This window comes from Alternaria atra, assembly GCF_907166805.1.
Source record: "Alternaria atra isolate CS162 genome assembly, contig: 29, whole genome shotgun sequence".
NCBI classification, from domain to species: Eukaryota; Fungi; Ascomycota; class Dothideomycetes; order Pleosporales; family Pleosporaceae; genus Alternaria; species Alternaria atra.
In genome coordinates this window covers 230,087-247,078 of record NW_025091327.1, presented here as the reverse complement: position 1 = coordinate 247,078, position 16,992 = coordinate 230,087, and the positions used below count along the sequence as shown (strand labels likewise).

General features: G+C 50.3%; 7 protein-coding genes across 7 annotated transcripts; 3 read left to right on the top strand and 4 right to left on the bottom strand.

Moving 5' to 3' along the window:
- Positions 1-400: 400 nt before the first annotated feature.
- On the top strand, positions 401-1,497 carry ALTATR162_LOCUS8365 (uncharacterized protein; the record flags this gene model as incomplete). The annotated part of the gene is made up of 3 exons (XM_043315995.1): positions 401-437; positions 499-1,335; positions 1,397-1,497. 3 exons carry the CDS (start codon positions 401-403, stop codon positions 1,495-1,497), a joined length of 975 nt encoding a protein of 324 aa, XP_043171930.1.
- Positions 1,498-5,990: 4,493 nt separating this feature from the next.
- Positions 5,991-6,865, top strand: ALTATR162_LOCUS8364 (uncharacterized protein; the record flags this gene model as incomplete). Its single annotated transcript, XM_043315994.1, has 3 exons — positions 5,991-6,052; positions 6,113-6,654; positions 6,720-6,865. The coding sequence occupies 3 exons, from the start codon at positions 5,991-5,993 to the stop codon at positions 6,863-6,865; spliced, it is 750 nt and encodes a 249-aa protein (XP_043171929.1).
- Positions 6,866-8,102: 1,237 nt separating this feature from the next.
- Positions 8,103-9,117, bottom strand: ALTATR162_LOCUS8363 (uncharacterized protein; the record flags this gene model as incomplete). Its single annotated transcript, XM_043315993.1, has 3 exons — positions 8,103-8,640; positions 8,697-8,944; positions 9,010-9,117. The coding sequence occupies 3 exons, from the start codon at positions 9,115-9,117 to the stop codon at positions 8,103-8,105; spliced, it is 894 nt and encodes a 297-aa protein (XP_043171928.1).
- Positions 9,118-11,664: 2,547 nt separating this feature from the next.
- Positions 11,665-13,649, top strand: ALTATR162_LOCUS8362 (uncharacterized protein; the record flags this gene model as incomplete). The annotated part of the gene is made up of 4 exons (XM_043315992.1): positions 11,665-11,989; positions 12,047-12,612; positions 12,669-13,206; positions 13,270-13,649. 4 exons carry the CDS (start codon positions 11,665-11,667, stop codon positions 13,647-13,649), a joined length of 1,809 nt encoding a protein of 602 aa, XP_043171927.1.
- A 243-nt stretch (positions 13,650-13,892) lies between these two features.
- Positions 13,893-14,276, bottom strand: ALTATR162_LOCUS8361 (uncharacterized protein; the record flags this gene model as incomplete). The annotated part of the gene is made up of 1 exon (XM_043315991.1): positions 13,893-14,276. One exon carries the CDS (start codon positions 14,274-14,276, stop codon positions 13,893-13,895), a length of 384 nt encoding a protein of 127 aa, XP_043171926.1.
- A 302-nt stretch (positions 14,277-14,578) lies between these two features.
- Positions 14,579-15,100, bottom strand: ALTATR162_LOCUS8360 (uncharacterized protein; the record flags this gene model as incomplete). Its single annotated transcript, XM_043315990.1, has 1 exon — positions 14,579-15,100. One exon carries the CDS (start codon positions 15,098-15,100, stop codon positions 14,579-14,581), a length of 522 nt encoding a protein of 173 aa, XP_043171925.1.
- A 683-nt stretch (positions 15,101-15,783) lies between these two features.
- Positions 15,784-16,293, bottom strand: ALTATR162_LOCUS8359 (uncharacterized protein; the record flags this gene model as incomplete). The annotated part of the gene is made up of 1 exon (XM_043315989.1): positions 15,784-16,293. One exon carries the CDS (start codon positions 16,291-16,293, stop codon positions 15,784-15,786), a length of 510 nt encoding a protein of 169 aa, XP_043171924.1.
- Between the last annotated feature and the right edge of the window lie 699 nt (positions 16,294-16,992).

Genomic DNA, 16,992 nt, shown 5'->3' with positions numbered 1-16,992 from the left:
CCGACGTGTTCATCTTACGGCACCACTGTTAAGAGGTTCGTCTCCTCGCGTACAGGAAAGTTGTAGCGCGGGCCAATCATACATTTGAGGCACGCGCTAGTCTCCTTGGGGCTTCTTATTCACTCAAAAGCTCTCGTGAGAAGGCCACTCGCATCCTTCCGTGTTGAGGCGTGGAAATATGCGCGCGTTCGCTCTTGGCACAACACCAGTGGAGGCAAGTAGTATGAGTCGTATCATCGCATGCCGCGCTGACTCGACTCTCTCAATGCGGCCAGCTAACCGCGTGGGCATCGCCTTCGCCGTGCATGGCGTGCTAGCTGATAATGCGCCCCAGTAGATGTCGAAAGGTGCTGCATAAGGTACACGCCTGCTGTAATTGTCTTGTCACTACTGCGGCACCATGGAAACCTGTGACGTCCTCATTTATGGCGCTGGTGGTGAGGATCCTTGACGAAACACTTCCCTGAACATCCACTAATTACACGCTTTTGCATACAGCCGTTGGATCTGTCCTAGGCTGGTTGATCGCTCGTACGGGACGACACCGCGTGTGGGTTGTCTGCAAGTCCAATTTTGCGCAAGTCAAGGAACAAGGCTTCCAGCTGCACACCACAATCTGGGGCAACGGTGTCTTCACGCCCCATCACGTTTTCGAAGCTGGTTCTGCACTGCAATGCATGTCCCAATCAGGTTATGCCTACATCATCCTCGCCAACAAGATCAAGACCGAGCAGAGTCGCCTGCAAATGCTGCATGACCTCCAGCAAGTTACCACCGCCAACACCATCCTTGTGTCGACACAGAATGGCCTGGGGAACGAAGCAGCCCTACGTAATGCTTTCCCGAACAATCCTATAATATCCATGGTGTGTAACCTGGTCTGTTGTCAGGTCTCACCCGGTGTCACCGAACAGCGCACGTCTATCAAGCCGCACGCCTTCCATGCTGGCGTCTACGGGAGGATTTCTAAAACCGATTTCACTACCGTAGAATCGAAAGCAATCGAGAGTTTGATTGCGTGCGACGAACAGTTCATCGTCGTTGACAACGCATTACTGGAAAAATGGCAGAAGATCGTCTTCAATAACGCTTGGAACTCCATGACCGCTCTCACCGGAGTCAACACTCACGAGCTCTTTGAATCTCCTGCCGCCATTGAGTTGGTCCGCCACCTTGCTGACGAAGCATGTCAGATCGGAATTGCAAGCGGCGTAGAAATGGGGGGGATGGCTCCAGAGAAGGTACTTGAGATTGCGAAATCATGCGAACCCATCGTCACATCGACGCTGTTCGATGCTCGACGAGGACGAGCGCTAGAGTTGGCTCCCATAACCGGTAGGCAATGCATCGCTTTTTTCATCATCTCACGACCGCCTTACTAACGCGCCATGTCTAGGCTTTTTAGTCGCTCAAGCTGCCCGTGTAGGAGTCCAAGTGCCTTATACAACGGACATCTACCAACAGCTGAAGCAGATGGACTCAGCACTACAGGCATGAATGACACTTGTGCGAAGGTAAGGTATTTACGCTCATTAGACCCCCTTATGTTTGCGGTATCTCTCATTGGTGGATACCATTATACGTACATCTATAGTAAAAGGATAGCAACGGAGAATATAGAAGGGCAATCTTAGACAAGACAAATGGGAATACGGGTTCTTGACCCTCGCGAACGTAATCAAATCTGCCGTCGAAGTTGGGATGTTAGAGACGCGATGTAAATCCCACAATATCATCGAGTCCACATACTCGCTCTCTCACTCACTTTGTAAACATCCTGCTGCGCTTCGTGCTAACGTGTCTGGGAGTGCTTGTTAGAGTGGTAATGGGATGCTTGAAGCAGATCGGCTTTGCGGTGGTACGACCTCCATCTTCCTAGATCGATATCCACGAGACCTTGATTATAGCGTATCGCCTAGTAGTTTCCTAAAAATGATTCTTTAGTCCATCTATGGCATCGTCGCAGGAAACCTTATGATGAACGACAAAAAGCAAGTCGTTCTCCGTGATTCGTTGCGCCCTGCTCGCTTCTCACTCGGTCCATGGTTCTATGAACTCTTCTCTCTCAGCCTCTCGTTCGTCGCGATCGGCTTCTTCGTCCCCCCACCCCCTAGTCATGTACGATAAGCAACCAAATTCACCCTGGGTCGCACGCGTCTCACTCAACATAATCGTTATCATCATTTCAGTCTTATCCCGCGCGTGTATCATGGTCCCAATCACCAAATGTATCCGCCATCGGAGTTGCGTTTATATTGCGAAGACTGAACGACCCTTGGGAGACGTTGTCTTGTTCAATCGAGCTAGTCGTGGAGTATATGGTGAACTGGCTATTCTGGCTCCGTCATGCCATGTCACTTGTTTCGTCTCTGTCGGCTTTGTCCTCACTCACAGTTGTGATGCTGGCCGTCGGCCCTTGCTTCCAGCAGACTGTGGTATACTATGGTGCTCGCGTTGTAGATGACATTCCGTCAGCTTACACATCGGCTGCATTCTAATACAATGGCTCGAAGGGGTATAATAAGGATGATTATGCCGCTCCAGGTACGTTTTTGCGGTAACCATACCCTACAGATACACCTTGCTAATGCGATAATGATTGCCAGAGTTCTCATTGCCTTTCATCATGAAAATTGCTGTTCATACTGGCCTACTATCGTCCAAAATAATACCCAAACCAGACCCTTTGTTCTCTTGTACCAGTGGTAATTGTGGGTGGGATTATTTGGGCACAATTGAGGTAGGAGTGCAGTATATCGATGCGCTGGAGAGTGCTAGTCTAGAATGTTCTCAACAGGCAGACCCTGCCGCGTATTGCGGAGGCCGATGTGCCCTTAGACGAAACGGAATCATGCTTCAAGACATGGGTCGTGCCCTCACGTCCATTTTGTGACCATATCCGCCATTGAACTCAAGTACAAGTCTTACAACTCTTTCTTCTTCGAATCCCTATGGGCGAACTCAACTTCGGATACAGATGCATCCGTTTGGACCAATCATTCATTTGTTCGCCTAGAACTCGAGTGGATTCGTGCCACGGATCTACTTTCGACCAGCGATCCAGTTTACGATACCCGGATGCCATGCCATGATGCCACGTCATCCGCCCGTGTGGTACCTGTATCTGAGCAAGGGATATGTGACACTCATTGGATAGAAATCATCAGAGCGTCAGGAGTGTTTCCGATCTTTGCGCATCCTGTAAATTGAGTGTCGAAAAAGAGTCAGTGCCGTACATCCTCGACAATTCGATCGACTCGTCGATCAATGCCCCTCATCCAATCATGCGTCGCATAAGCTGATTCAAGTTCCTTTCTTTCTATCCACTAGAATCGAAACATATATTTTTCGCGGTTGCGTAGCTTTCTGTGCATGAGGAACCTCCATCGCTTTGCAAGCAGAATCACGTGTACCGCTCGCACGAATGGTATGATTGACCTGTGCTTTGTTTGGAATCCGAGCCACTCAATCCTTTGCAGTCCAATATCCGCGTCATCTCCAATGACCGCCAACTTCTTTATAAGTTTCTCAATCTGTGCATGCGAAAGGGAATCGTCGCTAAACTCGAAGCCTAGTTTCAGGTAGCCTTTGACTTCTGACTGATGCTGCGCTGCCCGCTCTGCTGCTGACCTTGTTGGCGTGAGAAAAATATGATTTCGGTTAGGAAGTAGCGAACAGTGCGTACAATTCCTTGCAGACCTCGGGCGATATCCACGGATCCGCTGATTCAGACTGAATGTAGAGAATGGGTTGCAGACATTTTGGTCTAACAACGCGGTCAAAGCGTTGGTCAAAGCGCGAGTGAATGAAGATTTCCCGGGCCTCGCTGTTGCTAAGTAGAATTCGAAGGCAGTCATCAGTTCAAAACGTCTTGTCCGGTTTATCATTCTTTTTGGGGAGTTGTCTTCGGTCATCCGATTAGTAAGTTGTTTGCTTTCATGTGGTGTGTCTATCGTGAGAACATCTCCGTCAACTTCGTCAGATCGTAGCATCTCCTCCGATCTATGCCAGTTCACAGGAGGGCTCCGTCGGCGTTGTAATCTGGGTCCAAATTCGGACCATAGTTCGAGGTGCTTTTGGTCTTCGCGGTATGCGCCAGGGCCGGTATAGTACACAATCAGCAGGTTGCGAGGCCCGTCATTCTGCTCAACGAATGTGGCAAGAGATCGGTCCATCTGATGCTGAGGTCTGCTCGAGGCGTCGAGCGCGACAATAGTGGTATTGAATCTGAACCGAGCACGGAAGACATATTCAAGATCCTCCACCTGCCACGGAGTCAGCATAGTATTTGAGGGTACATTTTTGCGAGTGAGATAAATTACGGTAGCCACCAGTACGTGTTAGCGACCTTATCAATGGCTACGGTATGGACACTTAATAGAGATCACACACCTCTTTGCGGGATTTCTGCTCATCGAGCTCATCTGCCCACCTTACTAGCAATACTGCAACCTTCTCGTAAGCGCCTGAAGTGTCCATGTTCGCAGCTATCGCTTCATCCCACCACGATTCCATTTCTGTCGCATCATCTTGCGTCATTCTTTTACTGGATAACCGGTACTTCTCTCCGCCGTGGGCTCCGAGCGATTCTGTTTCAGAAAAAGTCTCTTCCATCGATGCTGGAACAGGACAATGTTCATCCGAGTACGATAGAGGAGGTAGAACCGGACGTCCTTTGGAGTCTGTGAAAGGAGGTAGAATTACAGGCAGTCTTTTCGTCGATTGATTGAACTTGGGTGCGATCGGCAATGGTTCTGTGCCTGAAACGCCGCCCTCTGTGCTTCTAGTTGCAGGCAAGACGCCCGTTCTTGGTGCAATGGCTGATTTTCGCTCAACTTCCCAGTGAAGACGATCGAATGCGTTCGATCGACCTTCTCCATAGATGGGTGGCAAATGTACGCCAAAGAGACCAAGAAGAGAATAGGCTGCGTCCTCTTCTCGCTTGGTTTCACGCCCTGCTGCCCATGACGTACGCCCCTCAATGCTATAACTAGATGGTGACAGCGAATGTTTCTGCAGAACTTCTAAAGCGATCGTTGTGGCCTCATGAATCTCTTGCGAGAGTGTTCTTCTATCCCGTAGACGTAGTCCCTGAGAAGTGAAGAAGTCAACTGAAGATGGAGCAAGTAGTTCCTGGAGAGTCCAGCCTCTGGTGAACCACTTGCTCTTCTGGAATGCCAGTTTCCAAGTTTGCCTGAGCGGCGCTTCAGATCCACGGGAATCGCTGATGGATCTCGATTGTACTACAACGTCGGAAAGATATACGTAACATCGGGCTGAACGTTGGTACCAAGAATACATGGAGTTGATCGCCTCAGAAAGCTTTACACTATCTCTCTTATCAATACAGCAGGTATCGACCTTAGCAACATTAGTCATGCACGCAAGGAGGATGACCTCGAGATCCTACCCAGAAGTAGTCCAACCAGTCGTTGGCAGCTTGATCAGCACAGAAGCGTAGTTTCTCGTAGCCGGATTTGCTTTTGCCTCTCGCTTTTACAATGTCTTTGAAGGTCACTTCGTCGCTATCAGAGCCCCATGTGTGCGAAAGTATAGCATAGGGTGGCGGTGTTCCATAGTACTCGGTGAGGCTGAACTCGCCGTTAGTCTCACGTCGCAAGAGGTGCATATTGCAAGGGCAGTAGAAAGAGGCCGATCAAGTTGTCATTGGAGATGGCCGCAAAGGAAATTTGCGGATTGCACGTTGACACCAGCGGAAGAATGAAAGAGTGCATGATTAAGTAAGCGGTGGCGCAGCTTTCAGTTGAGGAGTCGAGATGCAGCCTTCAAAGAGACATGGGTGGGTGTCGCGTGGAGCTGAGGTGGGGGCGGGGCAGATTGGCAGGGTCCATGACGGAGCTTCACGTTCGTCGAAATATCTGACACTTCAGGCACCAGACTCTTACAACAAGAACACCTTCCCACTAAACCTCTCCACACCACACGTTTACCTTAGCTATAGAAACGAGTTCCGCTCATAACCCTCAACCATGCAGATGCCAGACATGCCCGTCAACGTCCCAATTGACGACCCCAACGCCGACACAGAATGGTGAGTCTCTCGACCATCAACCCCAAGCAAGAAATTACAGCGCTGATGTACGCGCAATAGGAATGACATCCTCCGTAAACATGGTGTCATCCCCGAAAAGCCCCCATCGCCCACGCCCATGATCCAAGAAGCGCTCGAGCAAGCCCGTGAACTCGCCCACGAAAACCGCCTAGAAGGCAAAGACCTAGACGAACTAGCCGAGCTAGAGGACGAGGAAGACGACGACTTCCTTGATTCATATCGCCAAAAGCGCATGGCAGAGCTCTCTTCCATAACCACCGCCTCAGTCTACAACCAAGTCTACCACATCCAAAAACCAGACTACTCGTCAGATGTGACCGAAGAAAGCAAGAAGGCACATGTTCTTGTCTTGTTAACAAGTTCGACAGGTACCAACACGGAGTCAAGAGTCATGATTGAACATTGGAGGGAGCTGGCGAAGAGGTTCGGAGACGTCAAGTTTTGCCAGATGAGGGCGGACCTTTGCATTGAAGGATATCCGGACAAGAACACGCCGACCGTATTGATATACAAGGATGGCGATATCAAGAGGCAGATTGTTACGCTGATGCAGCTGAACGGGCCGAGGACAAGTGTACAAGGTGAGTCACGTGCTTTAGCTTCAGGGGGTAATCCTGCATCACAATATGCTAACGAGCTGCGATAGATCTTGAAAGACTTCTCGTAGACGTGGGCGCGGTCAGACTAGGAGACTCGCGCCTACAAAAGAAAAGGGACGATGCAGACACCAACCAGAGCAAGATAAGACAGGGGACCACCGCGGGCGACGACGACGATAGCGATTGGGATTGAAGCAGCCACGGTTAGCTGTTTTCCCTTGGCTGCAACACATGCCCCATCCGAAGTATCGTGCCGCAACGGGTTAGCCTCCTACTCTAGGAGGGAACATGTTGCGAGTTATGGACCGTGAACAAGGCAGGGACAATTGTCGATCCACTGGTGAGCACATTCTTGCATCAAACATTGCCATAGTGATGCATTGGAAACGCAACCAATGACATGGCGAACGAAGCGAAATAGAGAAGATATGGAGCTCGCTTCACAGGCAACATTCTTTACCGAGCATGCACAATTGGTGTTGAGGGTAGTTGTAATCTGAACTTCGGGTCGTAGCACCTATGCATATGCACTCGTGGTGTGATGGGATGGAAGCTCCAATAGATAACCATCCACCGTTTCAGCCATACCACTCATCCACATTATCCCTCGTTTACACATTTTGAGCATGAAACACTCATCACCCGCACATGCATATGTCACAGACGGTGCCGACGACAGCTAGCTCGGCGCCTGGAACGGTTGTTGGACAAGGGTAAGGTGTGCATATGTTTCATTGTATACCGTGCTAAACGTCCGCAGCCTATAGGCTACATCACAAAAACCTCGTCTTTACGGCTATGCTTTCCGCATGAAGTTTCATGTAGCTGTGCGGGGAACGCGGGATACTTCAACACGTATTACTCTTTTTGGATGGTAGTCTACGATGACGGGTGATTAGCGAGCGCGGGGTTTTGATGAGCTATGATGTGCTTGCAGATGTTCGTTTTGATTAGGAAATGTTAGATACGGTTAGGTGTCGGGCAGTGTTTGGTAAGTGTGTCTTGTTCGTGCATTATCCTCGTACTGCTATGGCTACGACATATCCTTGGTGTGAAATACGATAGTAGGAATCGTGACCACTTTTGCTACGCTACATGTGAGCGCTGGTGGCGGAAATGTGATGAATCAGAGAATTTTTATTTCTTGAGATATTTCTTGAGATATTTCTTAAATCGAGTTGCCACGTCGAGAGGCACTGAATGAATACCAAGGTGAAAAGCCCAACAGCCTTTTTGCAAGTACATACATCTTGCCTTGGATCAATGCCTCCCCGGAACTCAAGCGCCCATTCCATGGGACAGCTCGTCTGGCTACAGCATGCCGAACGCCCAACGCCCAAAACCGCATAGCAATTTTGCCAGCCCCGAAAAGTAGAACAGACACAAGGGGTATTGACGAGAAAAGAATCTTCCAGCACGAAAGCGGGCAATCATATGAGTTCATCACCGCCGCAACGGCGCGACTCCTCGACTGCTTGCCATATCGTGCTCTCTTCAAACACCGGACCATGACCATCGCACTTGGTCTTTCCTTTCAGTCGCTCACATACATCAGCCACATCGACAAGACCTTGCTTGACGAGCGTATGCGACTGTATGAGGTCCCAAGCCTGCGCAGCCGGAACCTCTCTCCCCTTGGCCTTTCTCCGTGAATGTTCCCTACCAGCTGTATTCACAACAGTGCCGTTAGTAAGTGATTCGACATTGTAGTCCACATCATGTTCCTCATCATCCTCTAGTGGGAGATGGGCGCCTGGCGAGGGATAGCTAGCGGATACGGGACGCGAGGCTGCGGGAGAATGGCCACTGGTAGCGCGTAGGATCTCGTTTTCGGTGCGGGCGCGCTGTAGAGCGGCTTTCAAGCGCTCGTTGTCTGACTGGAGGGAGTGTGTGCTTGATTCGAGGGCGGAGAGCTTCGTCTCTAGCTCTTTGACATGGCGTTCTTTGCGCTCGCGGAATGCGCGCTGGCTGGGACGCGAGTCAGCACATGCTGTGACACTAGAAGAGAAAGGAGGACAACATACGCTGCCCTATTCTGTGCCTTGCGCCTGCTCTGGGCAGGCGTCAGGTTGTCCTTCTCCTCGCTGCTACTCCGTGTTTGGTTTGGCTGGCCATCTTCGAGTTCGGCGCCAAGTCCCGAGTCTACACTGCCGACAGGCATGGGTGTGTGTGCTGCTATGTTCTCCGGTGAGCCCTGCTGCGGGGTCGGCAAGCCGTTGTTGAAGCCAAAGGCATCGTAGGACGTTGGATAGAGAACGGGGTCGAGAGGCTCCTGTTGCCATGTCAGATTACTAAGGCGGTTTGCGGGGTCTTCCGGAACGCCGCGCCCATACTCACAATGCTTTGCGTCGTGTCTGTGTCCAATCCAGTATGTGCGAACGAGTGCTGCATGCCCAAGAAATGGTTGTAGGGCTGTTGGGGCCCACCAAAGTAAGAGTAGTCCATGGCTGTTCGACGTTGCTGGCGAACACAGCTGTAGCGCGACGGAGGAGCTTCACGCTATTTTGGGTTGCTAAGTACTGACTGAGCCTTGCAAAGCACCGAGTAGTCTCCGTAGTGGATGGAACACGGATCGAGACTCGCAATGGGGGACGCAAGGCTCAAGTATCTCGACAAGATGGACAGCTGAACACCACGACCTTATAATCCAGCTAAACGGTAGGGGTGGAGCTTAGAGGTGCTCACTTCCGCTGCGACAAAGCCCAACCAGAGATTGGACCAACTCGATAGCCATGCAGATGGTGGCGCGAAGCCCATCTAAACGACCCCAGGAAACGGTTTGGGGCCGATGGACCGCTTAGTCGGCGTTTCTTCAACCACTCTGCATTGCTGCAACCAAGAGCATGCCTACGACGCCTACATACGCAAGCTGCATTACGCCAGCAATTCAACACATGATTGACCCATCTCTTCACACTAGAATCTTTACCTTACGACCCATTTCTGCTTACAGCGTCGGCCGAAGTTGCGGTTGATCATCTTCAGTTGCAACAGTGGCGGGGAACGGCGGCGTCGTTGCTGATGGCGGCCGTTCTCAACCCAACCGCACCAGTCTCGCTAATTAGCCCAAACGGTTACTCTCCAGCGGAAGCATTGCTGACTGCAGCTTCGCAAGCACGATATCTTACACGGTCAAGGTAAGGAACCGCGACACCCTGGCTTGAGATGCGACCAGACTCTCTATAGTCATATCCCGCACGCGTACCCACTTGAAGACGGTGCTGACTGAGTCCTGTCCTCACACTCTGCATGGTCGCTCACACTCATAGGTGCTCAATGCACTATGACAACCAGTCGCGTCTAGGTAGCAATCTGCATGTTTTCTAAAAAGCATCGCCTCAACTCGATGCTGTCGGCAGAGCCGCTCTCCCACAATAAGCCGGCTGTACTACTCCAGCCTTACGCATCAGCAACTTCAAGAACGGATTATTGCTTGACCTCAGCGAGCTGAAGCTAGAAAGTGGAGATGAAAGCACGAGGATCTCTCAAGGCATATCCACCCTCGGCACTGTCAGCACTAGCCGTACATCACTTAGTGTACGGTATCGTGACCCGCAGCCTATAATCATCCTCAGCAAATCAGGCTTCATATCACGCTGCAGTCACAGTGTACGCGAAGCTGTGGCCATTGCATCATTCTACTGTCCCGGCCACACAATTATGCTTCTACTGTTATCCATCGATGCAGTCTCTGGACGTTCGCCTGGAAGACGGGCATGGATCATTGTTCGCGGCATCGATAAGCTTCGCCCTTCCGTGGACACTGCATCGCAGCAGCGGTCGCGAATAGAATGCTATCGTTGGCAGGAACGCAGCAAAACCTTGTCGTACTGTGCGGTAGAGACACAGAAGATATGTGTTTTGGTACAGCTCGCGCTCACTTGTGTCACGTCGCTAATCTGCTTCAGAGTTCTGATAACTTCTCACCATCACCCTGTCACGTCTACTCCCAGTGAAGGATCATACACCTACAGATCCCCTACAATCACTCTTTTACCACTGCCCAGCAAACCGTGGACACAACAAAATCACTAACATGATATTTGATGTACTTTCACCCGTTACAACAGCAATGAAATGCTGATCATCGGTCAATTCCCAACTTCAAATGGCAGTTGAGACTACTGCATGAAGCTGCAACCGAGCAGACTGTGACAAAGCTTGAAATTCGAGAGAAAGACGTGATTGCCATAGCACGCAAGCCTTGCTAAGGCTTGCTCAAAGTGGCCAAGACGATCTCCGTCTCTCCAGATCCCACCGGGAATTCGGAGTGTTTCGTGGAGTGGCATAGCGAGAAAAGCAAGTCTCGTATGAGGGTCAATGTTGGGAATTCGTTCACGCTACTCTACGCCAACTAGCAAACACGGGAAATCTGATGCAGAGATGAATCCACCTGGGCGCCTTACGTCGTACTTGGTCCATAGCTGTGCTTCCTTGTAGTCCCATACATGTTTGCAAGTTCAAGTGAAGGCCGGTAACTCACCGCTGTTCTCGGTACATTGGTGCAAAAACTCCGCGCTGTATGCCACGCATTAGATCTCCATTCACTCTATCGTATACAACCGACTGTAACCCAATGCTGTGTCCAACATCAAGGAGCGAAGTATCCGTTATAGCCCTCACGAGCCGAGAGCCAAGGCCTCGACCACTATTTCCGAGCTTCGGAGTCGGCACGCCAAGACAACAAAAATTTGCATCTAATCTTATCAATCAGTCTTAGCCGAACGCCATCCCCCATGCAAAGCAGGATTTACGGCATCTTACTGGATCCCGATCTCTAAGAAACTTTTTGTTCGCTTGTCGCATGTTCCAAGAGAGGAAAGGTGATGGTGAATGTACGGAGTGTTTGCCTATTCAATACATGTCAGGCCATCTGGGTTTTCACCTGTACTTGACTCGCCCAGCGTTGGTACAAATAAAAGACCATCCAGCGCGTCATTAGAAATAGAGCACTCTTGCACTACAACCAACTGCTCTAACCCGTCAATCGCCATGTCTCGCGACAACGACGTTGACGTTGATAAGAATGCCCAATTCAACACCGCTGTGACAGGCGTCGGTTCACGTACCAAGCAAGAAAGCGTCTCCACCGCCAACCATGGTTCTCAGTCTCCGGCAGCACTACCCGGTGCAAAGTCCCCCGGTGTCATACGCATCGAAGCTCTCAACGCTCACACGTCCTTCATCAATCGCTGCTGCATCTTCTTCGGCATCTTCCTTGTCGCGTATGCGTATGGTTTGGATGGAACGCTACGGTACACTTATCAGCCATACGCTACTGCAGGATTCCAGGAACATTCGACGTTAGCCACTATTAGTATGCAGTTTATGATCTAGTAATTGTGGACGGCATGTAAGCTAACCTGTCCTCCAGATGTATTGAGAAGTGTCATCGCAGCCGCCGCGCAGCCCACCGCTGCCAAGATTGCCGATGTCTTTGGCCGTGTAGAAGTCGTCGTCCTCTCCATCTTCTTCTACATCCTTGGAACAGTCATCGAAGCTGCCAGCAAAGATGTCGAGTCCTTCGCTACAGGTGCAGTCTTTTACCAGGTAGGCTACACGACTGTCATTGTCCTCATCGAAGTCATCATAGCCGACATCACATCCCTTCGTTCCCGCCTCTTCTTCTCCTACATACCCGCTATTCCGTTCTTGATCAATACGTGGGTTAGTGGGGATGTCAGTCAGGCTGTGCTCAACCAAACGACTTGGCGATGGGGTGTAGGCATGTGGTGTATCATCTACACTGTGTGCTGCATCCCGCTAGTTGCCTCGCTCATGTGGTCAAGCCGACAAGCCCGAAAGGCTGGAGCACTCGACAAGTACCAAACGCCGTACCAGGTCCATGGAAGTACCAAGAACTTGCTAATGGCGCTCTTCTGGCAAATGGATGTCCCTGGTATCGTGCTACTGATCGTCGTGTTCGGCTGCATTCTGACGGTGAGTTGGTATACTTTTGCATTGTTTAGATGTTTGCTTTGCTGACTACCGAAAAGCCTTTTACTATTGCGGGTGGCGAACAGTCGCAATGGGGTACGGCAAAAGTCATCACTCCCCTCATTATCGGGGTTCTGTGCGTCCCCATTTTCGTCATGTGGGAGCAGAGAGCACCGCATCCGATGCTTCCCTTCCATCTTCTCAAGGATCGCGCCGTCTGGGGTGCTCTTGGAATCGCTTGCACCTTGAACTTCGCATGGACTATGCAAGGCGACTTCCTCTACACCGTACTCGTCGTTGCATTCGACGAATCCATCAAGAGCGCAACTCGAATCAGCTCTTTGTACAGTTTCACTTCTGTCATCACCGGATTGATCCTCGGTGGAATTGTATTCAAAGTTCGCCGCCTCAAGCCGTTCATCATCGCGGGCACTTGTCTGTTCGTGGTAGCTTTCGGCCTTCTGATTCGCTTCCGCGGTGGCTCGGGCGGTTCATCGCATTCTGGCATTGTTGGCGCGCAGATATGCTTAGGTATCGCGGGAGGCATGTTCCCATATCCTGCACAGGCCAGCATCCAAGCTGCAACAAAACACGAACGTAAGTTTCCCCTGTCGTTCCCAATTGTTCGATGAGAGGAGCAATATTAACGATTCATGACAGATGTCGCCATCGTGACAGGCATCTACCTCGCAACTTACAACATTGGTAGTGCGCTTGGTAATACGGTCTCGGGTGCCATGTGGCAGCAAATCATACCGAATGAGCTGGCTCGTCGGATTGGAGATCCTTCCCTCGCATCCGTCGTTTACGGCGATCCGTTTTCGTTCGCTGCTTCGTATCCAGTGGGCACGGCCGAACGTACTGCTGTGATTGAGGCATATCGGCATGTGCAAAAGCTACTTTGCATTGCGGGTATCTGTCTTGCAGTGCTTCTTGTCGCATTCTCGCTGGTTATCCGCGATCCGAAGTTAGGCAAGGAGCAGAGTTTGGAGCATGCTGAGGAAGATGCGGAAGTTGTCCGCTCGGATAGTAAGCAGTAATGTTGAGATTGCAATACTTTGCACACTGTAAGCAGTATCGATCAATGTTTTTGTGTTTTCAAGCGATGGGAGGGCCATCCCTCATACATTGAAAATTCCCACCATCGCCCAGGATTCCCGAAGGGGGTTCTTTGTGTTTTGAAGATTAATTTCCATAGTCGCTCTCAGAGTTGTGTCTGCAAACTCGGAGATGGTAATCTGCAAGCTTACGCCATTGCTAGACTTGAGACTCTGAATGGCGAGCTACCAAATCCGGCCAGCAACCTTGTAGTCGATTTTTTGACTGAACAAAACAAATGCTCTAGTAGGTATGCGCGAAACATCGTAGAACGTGACGGCCGAGTACTGTTTGCACACGTGACCGATGCCGGTATCCGAACGCAGTTTGCCATCGTCGTGCATGTACTGCCAGGCATTTCCAGGATTCAGCGCGTCTCGAAGCGCGCGGCAACCCAAACTAGGGTTGAAGAAGGTGTCTTCGATGAGGTAATTCGGCTTGGCAGGGTCATCGTACCTCTTTTTAAGGAGGGCAACGAAGTCTGCAAAGTGCTCCCAAAGAGCCATTCCCTCTTCCCAGACTCGAGCCTCAAAAGGGGTGTTTGTAAGCCCCGTACGGAAACCTAACATTCCGAAGATAATTCCGTGCGCCAATTCGTGCTTCACCCTATATCTACTTAATGTCCCGCGAATAAAACACATCTTATACTAATATAGTATAGTTATATACTTCAAGGAGTAGATATATGGAGGAAGAACAGGAAGTATCGCTACTTTACCTAGGGAATATAGGTGGAAAGAAGTGATAAGGAAACTCAAAACTTACAGGTCACTGCAGTGCGCAGCGTTATTGAAGACAGAGGTACCATCACCAAAGACAGCCTGCCTTTTGTTAGGCTCCAACGGCCTCCAATTACGCTCATTCCGTAGTGTTATGAAGCCACCAAGTAGTTCTTCCCTAGACCGGGGTCGTGGCCAAACACCATCTTGAAAAATACGACAGTCTGTTCAATCGTATCGTATAGCGCATTTGCGCTCCCGGAGTTATCATCCGCTATCAACACTGGCGGATCATGCTCACCGCGCCGCAAAGCCCCTGGTAGATGGCTATTGTCCACCTGGAAATTGCATCCTTTGATGGCATGTTCGTGGTCATATATGCGCCATCGTGGCTTCACTGGGGCGCCACCCCCTCCGCGTAGATTCACCTTTTCAGGTGATGGCGATTCGCCACTAGGGCTGCGTTCAGCTCGCCTTTCGAGCGGCGATTCGCATTCAGATTCTGTTGTACCAAGAGAGAGGTAGTAGTCCTCAGGATTGGACGGTAGAGTATCCTCCTCCAGTTCTGCTAGGTGGGCGATTTGCCTCAGTATAGCCTCCTTCTCCTCTACCGGTATACGAGGATGGTCAATTAAGATACACAGGAAATCGGCAGAGGGTTGGCAGCACTCCATTGTAGCGGTATGTTACTTGTGAAGCGGAAACGAAGAAACGGTACGGTACGTGTGTCTTGCGGAAACGGGAAGAGTACGATGCGCGATGTTGAAGCTCAAATCATTCTATTCAAGCAAGGTTCTAAGCCCGTGCTCAAGTCAAGAAAGTGCTGCTATGTGCTCACCGCTTTTGTGTCCCTATTGGCGATGTGCTGAATTGCTTCCTCTTTTGAAGGTACCGCGCCTTCTCTACTCACAAAACACGACGCTTTCCCGTAACAGAGTACTAACATTGCAACTTCTGAGCTAGATACGATGCTTTCCTCACAACATAATACCATCATCTTTCGTTTACGATGATCTTCGCCAGTTATCATTCATGTCCGCCTTAGCTGTCATTGTCTTTCTCGCAGAGACCTCTCCATGACCCAGCAGTCTAGTTTCCACCATCGGCCCCAATCATGAACTCCAGTTCGTCCAAGGTAGTGTTGAACATGAGCGCGTACGACGGTGACACCCATACTATGGTTTGATCTCCGGCAATTGCATGAATCGCAATCACGTATATCAGAGTTCATTCTTCAAACGGCAATACTGAAAGTGTTAAGATCATGAATGCTGAGCTTCTTCTGCAGGACCGCTTGATTGATCGTTGAGAGTAAAGCGAGATTGCGTTACATCGTGTACTGCATTCATGGCGAGTCCTAAAGCCCAAACCAGCCAACCTCCCCAAGATCCACCTCTCCTACCTTCTTCGTTTCCTGTCTTGGTTTCCAAATTGACGCTGTCTCTTTATCTTCCGGTGGCGCGGCTTCAGATCCCAAATCTGTCGGCCTCCAGCATCTCCCTGTTGGATGTTCGTGAAACTTGCAGCGGTTTTTGAGCATGAAGTTGTCCCAGATATCATAGTATCGCGCTCCATTGGGGAACTCCTTAATCTGTTCGCGAATGTTTTGTCTGAAGTGCTTGTCTGTTTCGATCAAAATGGCATTGAAGCTCTCGGGATAAGTGCTCAACGCGACATGAAATACAAGAAGTCGTTCCAGGCTGGAATTAGGTACGCTCTCAACGACTTCGAAAAGTTGACAAAGTAAGCTCGTGTCAGGCTCTCTCTGCACGTCTAGATGCTCAGCTAGTGCATCTATTATGGCGTCGCGAAAGTCGGCGCACCCTGCGCGGCTCATCTCTAGGCCGAAACGGTAGGCGGCTAGCATTGTTCCGGTGTCAGGATTTCTTCGAGTATTATCTGACTGCACTGTGGCAATTTTACCGGTTTCACACCAATACTCGTATACTGATTCCACAGAGAGGCTGCCATAGCTGGCTTGCTGGAACTCGGATAACTGGGAAGTACTTTCCAGGCTTGCGGTGTCGGTCGGGACCGCGATAATCTACTGATTGCCTGTAAAACTCTTTCGTATCGGCGTCTTCCTCCGGATAGCAACCCCAGTCTGGTGAGGCTTTGATTTCGGCCATGGAGTGCGTGTGTGTTTGTGTATTGTACGTGGATGGAGAAATGAGTAAAGCCAGGGAGACTTGAAGTAGGTTATATATACTCCCACGTTCACTGAAATTCTGCTCCTACCAAGCGCCGTAACCAATCAACTGCATCGTGGTAAGCGACAGTTGTGGAGTTGGTTCCATTGTTGCTGGTATGGAACCATAATCACTGTTCCGAGATCTACGCGTCGCAGCGACCACATCTTCGGCATCATCCATGGTCACAAATCACACCCAATTCCAGCCTCAATATACTTTCAGTTTATTTCATCTAGTCACAATCGTATCTTGTCCGTCCCAAATCGAAGCCATATCGTGGTTGCAATCCAGTTCAACCTTGGCACTGCGATAACCTGTAACCGATGACGAGCCACTCACAACTTCCATAATCCATTTGTTCCATACGCAAAAAA